The sequence below is a fragment of the Fukomys damarensis genome, unplaced genomic scaffold (genome assembly GCF_012274545.1).
Source record: "Fukomys damarensis isolate Sample0158 unplaced genomic scaffold, DMR_v1.0_HiC HiC_scaffold_13, whole genome shotgun sequence".
NCBI lineage: Eukaryota > Metazoa > Chordata > Mammalia > Rodentia > Bathyergidae > Fukomys > Fukomys damarensis.
The window spans coordinates 15271642-15283709 of NW_022900925.1; the positions used below are offsets into that span (position 1 = coordinate 15271642).

At 42.6% G+C, this 12068-nt stretch overlaps 1 protein-coding gene and 1 long non-coding RNA gene across 2 annotated transcripts in view; one reads left to right on the forward strand and one right to left on the reverse strand.

Moving 5' to 3' along the window:
* Pitpna (phosphatidylinositol transfer protein alpha) overlaps positions 1-10612 on the forward strand; it is a 29130-nt gene extending 18518 nt beyond the window's left edge. The window contains exon 9 of the mRNA XM_033762860.1: positions 9619-10612. Within this exon, the coding sequence (XP_033618751.1) occupies positions 9619-9663 (45 nt within the window). The 3' untranslated portion in view covers positions 9664-10612. The remainder of the gene's footprint in view (positions 1-9618) is intronic.
* The window catches only part of LOC104874895, a 14532-nt gene continuing 2464 nt past the window's right edge, over positions 1-12068 (reverse strand). The window contains exons 2-3 of the long non-coding RNA XR_783904.2: positions 8773-8812; positions 1-68 (exon numbers count right to left, since the gene is read on the reverse strand). This is a non-coding gene — a long non-coding RNA (uncharacterized LOC104874895). The remainder of the gene's footprint in view (positions 69-8772; positions 8813-12068) is intronic.

Sequence of the window (12068 nt, forward strand, 5' to 3'; positions counted from 1 at the left end):
CTTCTGCTAAAGATCTCAGGAAGTGACTGGCAATTAGGTGTATATCAGAGAGGCTTGAGGCTCTTCTCCTGACAAAAAGAAAAGGAAAAAGTTACCAATGGAGCAACATGGAGACTTTCACTGCGGCTTAGCCCAGAGCCTCAGTCACCCACTGCCCCACAAAGGCCAATATAATGAGTAGTGAGTGTACTGAAGTGTTTGCTGCTGTTCTTTCACCCAGTAGAATTTAGTATCTTGGACCTCTTATCATGTACAAGATTTGAAGTTCAATCTCCAGCCTCCAAAACAGATTGTAGTGCTCAAATTCTTGCAGCTAGAACTCTCCAAGGGATCTACTAGATTGACCTTCCTCAAATCCAGAATCTCAGAGTTGGTTTTTTGTTGTTGTTTTTTTTTCCTCTCTCTTCAAAAATTTATTTTTACTAGTACATGTTTGTAATACATGATGATTATATTCATCATAGGGAGTTGGTGCATGTATGTAACACATCTTAATTCCTTTTTATTTTCCTTTTCCCTCCTCTTTCTCTTCCTTCCATCTCTTCGTCCCCTCCTCATTTAGAATAGACTCAACTAGGGCTGGGGATTTAGCTCAGTGGTTCGGCTGCCTGACTAGAATAGACTCAACTATATTCTGAACAATCCTCTTAAAATAAGTGGAATAGACAACAAACAGGAGATAATTCACTGCACCCAGGTAGCATTTTCATGTATGAGAGAGCATTAGCATCTTCCTTGGTCCCATAAGAAGATGATTATGGGTACCGGGCGTGGTGGCACATGCCTGGTAATCCCAGCACTGGGGAGGCTGAGGCAGGAGGATCTCTGAGAGTTCGAGACCAGCCTGGGCTACATAGTGAGTTCCAGATCAGTCTCAACTACATAGTGAGACCCTGTCTCAAAAAACCAAAAAAGAAAAAGAAAACGATTATGGGCCAGGGATTTAGCTCAGTGGTTCTGCCTCCTGCCTCACAAGCGCAAGTTTGATCCCTGGTACCAAAAAGAAAAAAGAAAATGATTACTCCCTCTCTTTTCCCCATAGCCTTTCCCTTGACAATCACCTCCCAGATAAAATTACTAGACACTGGAACCAGCCAGTATCTTCAAGTCAATCCATTGAAATACTGGGTGGACATGTATGCTGGGATAGCACAGAATTACAAGGCTGTGAACTGAAGAAATGCCCACAGTGGGCAGCCCTGTTTTCAGCACCCCTGGCTGATCTTCCTGTGAGATGCCCAATGGGATCATAGTCACAGGACTGCTGTTCCATAAACACAACTGTGTACATGGAAGGAAAGCACACTTCTGTTGCTTTAAGTGCTCCCACATTTATTCACAGTGATCAATAGGTGAATGATACCTTTTGTTCTGTCTTCTGAAGTACATGCCTGTAGTTGGCGCGGCAAGTTGGTAATTCTTTGTTGAGGGTAATATGACTGCTGTTACTGTCCACCTTTGTGTCACATTGGTCCCAATGCAGTTATTCTCAGGTGCCAGTAGTCCTCTTTCTGGGAGAGGTGGTGGTGGTGGTGGTGGTTTAAAATTATTTTCTTAGTACATGTTTTCAGTACAGAATGATTAGAGTCATGGTGGAGAGTTGGTACAAGAGCATAACATCACAATGCTTTTGATCCATCTCTTGGTCCTCTTCCCATTTGCAAAAGGTGTGTTTCCTATTATCTGTCACTTATTTTGCTCTTTCATTTATTCATACTTTGAGTATCTGGGAGAAATTTGTTGCTCTTATGGGTAAATTAAGTGTCCTGCAATGAGAGAATGTTCTCTTGCCCTTCTTTCCATCCTTCCTTCAATAAATATGAACTGGTTAGCTCCTCCCTGCCATGGTTCCAGCTGGGTCTCTCTGGGGTTGACCAAGTCAGAGTTGGTTTGTTTTTTTGTTTGTTTGTTTGGTTTGGTTTGGTACCGGGGATCGAACTCACGTCCTTGTGCTTGCAAGGCAGGCAGTGGAACCGCTGAGCTAAATCCCCGGCTTGGTTTGTTTTCTAACCTCCACCCTTTAGTTTTTGTGTTCCATGGAGGATTGTGCCAATAGCTTGAATGATCAATGTCCTTCAGGCTAACTGCAAAAGCAGAAACGTCTGTGCAGTAGAAGAGGAAGCAAACCTGAATCCACATTATTGTGGGACATTTTAACCTCATTAGCAGCTGTGCAGGATTTTTATGTGCTACCTACTGCTGGCTTCCTTGTCTTGTTTTATTCTTAGGGTTGTTGCTTGGTGGTATAGCACTTGCCTAGAGTGCAAGGCTTTGGGTTCAAATAGCTTGGCGTGGTGGTGCACACCTATAATCTCAGCACTTGGAAGGCTGAGGCAGGAGGATGGATCATCACCATGAGTTTGAGGTAATTCTAGGCTGTATAGTAAGTTCGGTGAAGCCTGAATTACATAGTGAGACCTAGTTTCAAAAAAACCAAAGGGAGCCGGGCATGGTGGCACACACCTGTAATCCCAGCACTCGGGAGGCTGAGGCAGGAGGATTGCTGTGAGTTCAAGACCATCCTAGGATACATAGTGAGTTCCAGGTCAGTCTCAACTACATAGCAAGACCCTGTCTCAAAGAAACAAAAACAAGGGGGCAGGGGAAAGGACCCTAGGTTCAATCCTTGGCACCACACACAAAAATAATCATATGTTTCTTTTGTCAAAGCTTTATTTATTTATTTATTTTTGTTTGTCTGTTTTGAGACAGGGTCCACTATGTATTCCAAACTGGCCTTGAACTCACTATGTAGCCCAGGCTGGCCTGGCACTCATGGCAATCCTCCTGCCTCAGCCTTCTTAGTGTTAGGATTACAGGCCTGTACCAACAAACCTGACTATTTAGTTTTTTATTTTGGTACCAGGGATTGAACTTGGGACCTTGCACTTTTGAGGTAGATGGTGGAACCACTGAGCTAAATCCCTGGCCCCTATGTTGTTTTTTGTTTTTGAGATAGTTGAGGCTGGCCTTGAACTCACTATGTAGTCGGCTGGCCCCAAGTGGTGATCCTCCTGCCTCAGCCTCCTAAATGCTGGGATTATAGGCATGTATCACCACTGCTCTCAGATTTTCAAATGATATGCTTAAGCTCTTAATTATTTTTATTTTTTACTGCAGTATTGGGAATTGAACACAGGATATTGTTCATGCTAGGGAAGCACTCTACTACTATATTTCCAACTATATCTGTATCTACTACTACATCTCCAACACTGTTTTTGGAGTTTTTTGTTGTTGTTTTGCCTTATTTGGAGACAGGCTGGCCTACAACTTAGATTCTTCCTGCCTCAGCCTCCCAAGAAGTGAGATCATAGGAGTGTACCACCACACTGTGCCTAGTTTATGTACCTTTTTTTTTTTCTTTTTTTTTTTTTTTTTTTTTTTTTTTTTTGGTGCTGGAAATTGAACACAGGGCCTTGGTAAATGCTAGGCAAATGCTCTTCCACTGTTCTTCCCCCAGTTACTTTAATTTCTTATTTTGAAATAAGATCTGGCTAAATTATGTAGGCTAGCTTCATACTTGTAATCCTCTTGCCATGGCCACCTGAGTTACTGGGATTATAGGCATGTGCCTCTGTGTGGTTTTATGCCTTTTTTTTTTTTTTTTTTGAGACAGGGTCTCACTGTGTAGTTTAGGCTGGCCTCTAACTGGTGGCAATACTCCTGCCCCAGCCTCCCAAGTGCTAGGATTATAGTCACCATGTCCAGTTATGCTCTTAATTCTTAATTTCTCAGTTTAAATAGTAACTGTTAGCTTCTTCCTATGGGAGATTTTCTCCACTAGCATCCTTCCCTTGTTCAACCTTCATATGACAAGCTTTGGTTAATTCTTTATTAGCAGTCTTATTATGACTATCATTTTTCTCCTCAACTAAGCCGTGAATTCTACTTTTGATATTTGTTTCTTTCTCTTATTATTCTGTTTTTGTTTTGTTTTGTTTTGTTTCTTTTTGTACTGGGATAGAACTCAGGACCTTGGGCTTGCGAAGCAGGTGGGAGAACCACTGAGCTAAATCCTGGCCCTTCTCATACTGTTTTTTAAAACAACATTAGGTTGGGGATTTAGCTCAGTGGTTCTGCAGCCTGCCTCACAAGCACAAGGTCCCAAGTTTGAACCCTGCTACCAAGAAAACACCAAAATATTCAAAAAACAAACAAACAAAAACCCTATTTTGGGCCGGGGATTTAGCTCAGTGGTTCCACCGCCTGCCTCGCAAGCATAAGGACCCGAGTTTGATCCCCAGTACCAAATAAATTTAAAAAATAAATAAATAACATAACATAACATAACATTAAACTGGGCCAGGGATTTAGCTCAGTGGTTCCTCCGCCTACTTTGCAAGCTTAAGGTCCCAAGTTAGATCCCCAGTACAAAAAAAACAAACCGGGGATTTAGCTCAGCAGTTTGGTGGCCTGCCTCGCAAGCGCAAGGACCCAAGTTTGATCCCCGGTACCAAAAACAAACAAACAAACAAAATATTAAACTGAGTGTGGTGACTCATGCCTGTGATCCCAGCACTCTGGAGGCTGAAACAGGAGGGTTGCAGGCAAACCTGGGCTGCATAGTGAGTTCAAGCCCAGCCTAAACTACGTGAGACCTATCTCAAAAAACAAACAACAGGGCCAGGGATTTAGCTCAGTGGTTCCTGCGCCTGCCTTGCAAGCGCAAGGGCCTGAGTTCAATCCCCAGTACCAAAAAAACAAACAACAACAAAATATTAATGATTGCTTCTCTTCTTTTTGTTAGCTTAGTTTTCTGTGTCTGTGCCAGTAAGTTTTGCTGTGTATGGGTGGTCTGGTTGGCGGTATGTGAGGTACTCTGCAGAATAATGTTGGTGCTGGGCCATTCTCACTCCTTTCGCTCCCACTTCACTGACACTGTGAATCAGAAGATCCCTCTGGTTCTGGAAAACTTTCTTGCACTATTTATTTGGTAATTTTCTCCCTTCTGTTCTTATTCTCCTTGAATTTTTATTCATGAATTGACTGTCTTAATTTTCTTATGGTTTCTCACCCTTCTCCCCTTTCTGGTCTTTTCTTTTTCAACATTAACTTCTGATGAGCTAAAAATAATTTAAGCATTTCTTATTTTGTGGTTTTTTTGTTTGTTTGTTTTTCTTTTTTGGTACTAGAGATCAAATTTGGGACCTTGCACTTGTGAGGCAGGCAGTAGCACCACTGAGCTAAATTCCTGGCCTTTGTGTTCTTTTTAAATATAGCGCTTTTTTCCCCCCTCTATGCATTAGCTTCAGTTTCTAAAACTATGAGGTTTTATTTGTTTATTTATTTGCTTTTTTGAGACAGGAGCTCATTGAGTAGTCCAAGCTGGCCTCGACTTCATGATTCACCTGGCTTAGTCTCCTGAGTGCTGGGATCACAGGCGTGTGCCACCAAGCCTTACGAGAATAGGTTTTAGATTTTTGAAGTTTCTCTCGCTACTCCCTAAATTGTGAGGTTTTTTTTTTTTTTTTGGTACCGGAGATTGAACTCAGGACCTTGTATTTGTGAGGCAGGCACAGCACCACTGAGCTAAATCCTCATCCCTTAACTCTGTTTTTATGTCCCCTTCCCCCACTGCCTTGTTGCCATCTCTTATTTGCTGATATCACCTCTTTACCTCTTTTTTTTTGAGACACGGTCTCACTATGTAGTTCAGACTTCCCTGGAACTCACTGTGTAGCCCAGTTTGGTCTTGAACTCACAGCGATCCTCCTGTCTCAGCCTCCCAAGTGCTGGGATTACAGGCGTTCACCACCACGCCTGGCTTCACCTCTGTTTTTATTGTCTTTCTGGAGACAGACATGATAGGTAGATGAGGTCCTTTACTGTCATACTAGGTTTTGGGGAGAAATAGAAAAATGCAGATATTTAATCTGCTGTGGTTCATTGCTAGCTTGCAGTAGGGATTATGACTTTTTTCTATTTTTATGACTTTAAAGCAAAGCATAGTAGTCTAGTGTGAGTTTTGAAAGATCACTATAAGGCCACACTGCAGGAAATCTAGTCTCTGTGGAGGGTGGATCCACCATTCTTGGTGGAAGCTCAAAGATTTACAAAACAAGGGATCAAGAGATTAGTTTTTTGCCCTAAAAAGAAAAATGTCAGGAGATGTGTATTTGTAGGAGAACAGCTTCCCCTCTCCCTCTCCCCTTCTATCTCTCCCATCTTTCTTTCTGTCTCTCTGTCTTTCCCTACTCCTCCTTCTCCCCTCTTGTTTCCCTCCTCATCTTCCTTGCTCTTCCATGTTTTTATTCTTTAGAAGTTCTCTCTTTTTTTTTTTTTTGGCTGTACTAGGGATTGAACTCAGGACTTTATACTTGTGAGGCAGGTGTGGTGCCACTGAGTTAAATTCCTGGCCCTTAGAAGTTCATAATGAAGGAGGTCCCTTAAAGGTATACAGTGGACTCTTGACTTATGAACTCAGTTCATTCCCAAGGGCTGGTTGTAACTGGGGTTGGTTAGTTTTTGCTTTCAAAGTCTACTGTATAATTAGACCACACTTTCTTCTAGGCAGATCTCCATGACCTTAGAGAGACACTGGTCCAGGATTTCTCAACCCCACACAAGAAGGGATGTTGTAATGTTCCTTCCAAAACTCATTAAGGGTTAAATCTGTATCTGAGACCATCTGGAAGCACAAGTGGCCAGCCTGGGTTACATAGTGAGTTTAAGGCCAATCTGCAGTAAGACCCTGTCTCAACAAAACAAAAATGTCCACAAGTAGAATTAAAGAATTGAAGGGTTTATTTATGTTACCAGATTTCTTTATTATTACTATTATGATTGGCTTTTTGAGACAAGGTCTTACTGTGCAGTTTGGCTAAAACTTGCTTCAGTCCTACTACCTCAGCTTCCCAAATGTTGGGAATACAGGTGTGCACCACCATACCTGGTCAGATCCTCTTACTAAAGACCTGTGCATAGTTGTAAAGAATAAATCTTTTTAATAAGATTTGAAAATAAGTGTTTTGATACTGTATTTCTTTAGAAGTATTCCTTTATTTGTTGATGCTTTTTGGTACTTCAAAATTGATTTTTTTTTCCCCAGTTTTATATTTTACTGAACTTTTAATTTTCAGACAATTGTAAGATTCAGGTACATTGGTAAGCAAAAATACAGAAAGATCTATGTATCCTTTCTGTAATTGCTACCAATGATAACATCTTGCAAACTCTACTATAATGTCATAGCCAGGATATTGATATTAATAATTTGGCTACTATTTTTTATGCTTATGTTAGATTGTTTTATACTTAATAGTAAAAATGATTTTTTTAAAAAACTGGAGATGGAACCTAGGGCCTTTGTATTGAACTGTATCCCCAGACCATCCTCCCTCCTCCCCTTTTTTAAATCAGGGTCTCATTAACTCAATAAATTTCCCCAGCTAGGCTCAAACTTGGAATCCTCCTGCCTCAGCCTCCTATAGTACTAGGATTACAGGTGTGTGCCACCATATCCAGTTGGTAAAAAAGATTTCAAAAGAATGATATTTTAAAATGGCATTTCAAATAAATTAATATATAGATTAATTTATAGATGAATATATAAATTTCATTCAGCCAACCCTGCTCTTAAAAAAGCCATTCTTTTTTTTTTTTTTGGTACTGGGGATCGAACTTAGGTCCTGTGCTTGCGAGGCAGCAGAACCACTGAACTAAATCCCCAGCCCAAAAAAGCCATTCTTTACAACTACATATAGATCTTTATTAAGAAAATCTGACCATGGGCCGGGGATTTGGATCAGTGGTTCCACCACCTGCCTTGCAAGTACAAGGGCCTGAGTTCAATCCCCTGTACCATTTAAAAAAAAAGAATCTGACCAGGTATGGTGGTGTACACCTGTATTCCCAACATTTGGGAAGCTGAGGTAGGAGGATCAAAGCCAGTTTTAGCCTAAGCTACATATTGAGACCTTGTCTCAAAAAGCCAATAATAATAATAATAATAAAGAAATCTGGTAATATAAATAAACCCCTAAATTCCTAGTGAGCAACACTGTTAAAACAAGACCTGCCACTGCGCTTGCTCCTCCAAGGTGGCCCACTCTCATGCTGTAGGTTCTACTTCTTTTCCTGCTTTTACCTGACCCAAATTCACTCTGCAGAGCCTGTTTCCTACCTTAAATAAAACTTTGCGGGCTGGGGATTTAGCTCAGTGGCCCCACATCTGCCTCCAAGTGTAAGGTCCTGAGTTTGATCCCCGGTACCAAAAAAAAAAAAAAAAAAAAAACTTTGCTATATTTTGTGCTCGTCTTGACCATTTCTTTGCTCAGAACAGAAAGTAGAAATCACTTCCAGAAGGAGACTCCAGCCCCCCAAAACCCAGTAACAGGAGGACTATTTCCACCAATATCAAGGGTACTGGAGCCTCTCAAACAAGGGCATTGCATCAGCTTCCAGAGAACATTGGGCTGTCCTCAGAACCAAGATGCGTGAAAGCATTCTCAGATGGCATTTCCAGACCCAGCCCACATTCGAATCAAACCCGAGGGGTGCTGGGGATTTAGCTCAGTGGTTCCACCACCTGCCTTGCAAGTACAAGGACCCAAGTTCGATCCCCAGTACAAAAAAAAAAAAGATTCAAATCCCTGTATTCTCCCTGGTGTCCAGAGTCCTCTGTGGGAATTTTTTTTTTTTTTTTGAGACAGTCTTGCTATGTAGTTCAGGCCAGCCTTGAATTCACAGCAGTCCTCCTTCCTTAGCCTCACAAGTGCTGGGATTACAGGCATGTGTCACCACGCCCAGCCATTCTCTTTGGAAACTTACCTGCCAATCTCTTGCAGTATATCAATAAACACTAACGTTTCTATTAAAAAAGACAAAAAACAGGATTAGCTTTTCTATTTTCATATTCTTCAAATATATACAAAGCTTACATTGGCTGGATTTGAGGAACACCACAATCAGATAAATCTCTCATGTCATGTAGGCCCCAGGAAGGGGCAAATTGCCATTTTTAGGACATTTCACTGTGAGAATAAAACATCTGTAGGGCCAGGGATTTAGCTCAGTGGCACTGTGCCTGCCTCAAGTTTGAGCCCCAGTACCAAAAAAAAGAAAAGTTGTTTCAGTGGCACCCTCTTGAAAGGACCTCACCTCTGATTTGGAAGAAGCCATCAAGTTCCCTGATAAGGAAGTCCCATCTTACTAAGATGGCTCTGCAAGGCTGGGGATTTAGCTCAGTGGCACTGTGCCAGCTTGGCAAGCACAAAGTCTTGTGTTCAATCCCAGCTTCCACACAAAAAAAAGATGGCTCTGCAGTAATGTATTACTAAGTTGTGGTTAAATGGTGGGGCCAGGGATAGAGGTAGAAATGGTCTGGCTTTGGCTGTACACATGCCAAATTCTGTGGAGGTTTCTGCTTTGGGCGTAAAAACTGTTCCATCCTTGGGCCAGGGATTTAGCTCAGTTGGTGCCGCTGACTGCCCTGCAAGCTCAAGGTGCTGAGTTCAATCCCTGGTACTGCAAACAAAACAAAACAAAAAACTGCTCCATCCTATTAGCAGCATTGAGAAAGCAGGTGGAATTCATGGTACAGTTCTATTCACAGCAAAAGCTCTCAATTTTCCCTGGTTTGTTGTTGTTGTTATTGTTGTTTTTTTCCTGTTCCAGATGAGACAAAAGGACCCAGTGAAAGGAATGACAGCAGATGACTAAAGCCACCCCTCCCTTTCTGCACTGTATGTACTTTATTCCTCACTGTGCATGTCATAGAAGCAAAAACTTGGTTTGGGTCCTCAAGGCCCCAGCGGCTCACCATGGAGTCAGAAAACCGACCTCACCCCTCATCTTTCACTGTAGTAGTGATGATGGCTGCCATGTTAAAGGCGAGCTCTTGGGCTTTCACTGAAAAGGATTATGGCTTCCAAAGGCTGTGGATGCAGAAACAAAGCTCATGTGCCATTCATCACTTCCCCTCTTGGAACTCGAGCCATGTCGAGGAGACACCAGCATGCTTGTGCCTATCCTGTACTCTTCATGTCAGAGCCAGTTCCACACTGCCAAATACTGGCAGGCATTCCCTGCCCTGCCCCCTGAAAAATCTGCTGGCCAAACAGCTTTTATAAGCATTCTCTGTTGTGTTTGGTTCTTCATTTCCTTCTCTATGACCCGGGGTCCCATACTGAGTAACAAAGGCAACACCTTTCAGATAGTGGGGCAGTGCTGCTGCCCAGGTCATAGGGCCGGAAGTAGGGTGTCACTTGATTTATATTGTCACTCCCCTGGCGTGCTTCCTTTGTTAGCTTCCAGTGCTGTCTCCCCAGTATTCTGCACACCTGCAGATCCAAGATATTGTCGCAGCCCAGAGTGGTCATGAATGAAACCCTGGCCCTACTCAAACTGAGAAAATAATTTCATCAAATAAAAAAATTGGCTGTGCAATGCAAACCTCTGCATGCTCTTGCTGCCTATGTCCTTAAAGCAGCTTCTGGAAGACAGAAGGGTAGGATTAAGTGGATTCTTGCAGTGCCAGCTTCCTGGTCACTGCTGGGGCCTTAGTGTCCTCTCTCCCATTTCCCTCCCCACGAGCTGGCATCCTGGCTCTTGAAATTTCTCTGTTCAAGATGATTTGCAGTATGCTTCTATCTTCTTCTCTTGCTTCCTTAATAATTGTATTTCTCTTCTAGTTTTGCAAGACAATGGTCAACAGGAAGGCCCAGCAGCTCCACCCTCCTGAGTGACAGGCCATCTTCGGACGCAGCCTTTCTGTACCTATTCTTCAGGCAACTTTCGATCCCTTACCGTAGCTAATTCTAGATACCCTTTAATATTGTGAACAAATAGACCGTCCGGTATTACAAAGCCCACGTGCGCGGGAGCCTGCTCCTCTGAGATATGTGGGGAGTAGGCTGATGTATTTACAGCTCCTCCCTCTCTCCCCATTGTGTTCTGACCCATTTCTGTGTGTCCCCACCCCCCCAATTTCCAAGTGACACTTTTAGTCTTTCAAAATAGTTGCCTTTTGTGATGTGGTGATTTAAGTTCCTTTGTTTTCAATCTTGGGATAAACTGTAATATTTTTGCTTTCTGGGCAGATCTTTGCAATTTTGAGTGCTAACTTGGGGAGAGAGGATGAGTTAGAAATACAGAATTCCCACACTCCCAGTTCCACAGAATAACAATGTGGCCCATAACTCTGACTCCAGTAACATGTTATTAAGAGTGCTCTAAGTACCAAGGAGGTAGCCAAGGCCCAGGCAGTCTCTGTTTAAGATAACTTAACAAATATGAACAATCCCTGTCCCAGTCTCTGTATCTCTGGCCATTATTCTTAGAAACAACTATAGCTTCTTGGCCCTCCTGTTGCCCATTGTGTCTGAATCCTTCTGGAGGGCCTATGAGACACCTCTCTACTTGGAGGGACTTGTCCATTGTGGCCCTTAGAATTCAGTCTGTCCTGTAGATATTGGTCCGTCTGACCCTGAGGAGCTTTATATGTCCATGCTCCTCTTCCCTTTTGGGCTGGTGCTGCCACTCAGCAATAATCCTCTTTTCTCTGTGCTTTCTTAGATCCCTATCCTCTGTCTTTGAGATTGGTTAGAATGCAAGAGTCCTGATCTCTTCATGCTGCACACAATGAGCATGCAAAAAGCTTTCTTTTCCAGCAGAACATGTAACCTCTTGTCTCTAATCATTGGAAAGGAATTTGAAGAAAAAGAACTCAGCTGGTCCTGCCCCCATGCTGAGAATTCTGTCCTGGACAATCAAATGAGCAGTGATCATAGTATAGAATTCTACCAAAGTAGGCTGGAGGAGTCCAGGTTCCAGGGCAGTAGAGGCTGCCGAGTGCTTCCTAATTACTACAACTAGGCAGAACCAGAGTATGCCTTCCTGGTGGGAGAATCCAAGATGGCTGCAGTGTCACCTGTTCCAAAACTTTGCAAAGTTATGTCAGCCTGAGCATGCAGTCATCCAATCCCATGCTAGCCTGGGTGCCTCTTGCTGAGAGAGACCAAAATCTCCCTTGGGAGAGCAAGAAGTGGGATGGGCTAATTTATCCTTATGATGTTATCAGTTTGTTTGCCTTACCTTACTCATTTCTAAGTGCAATAAGGGAGTGT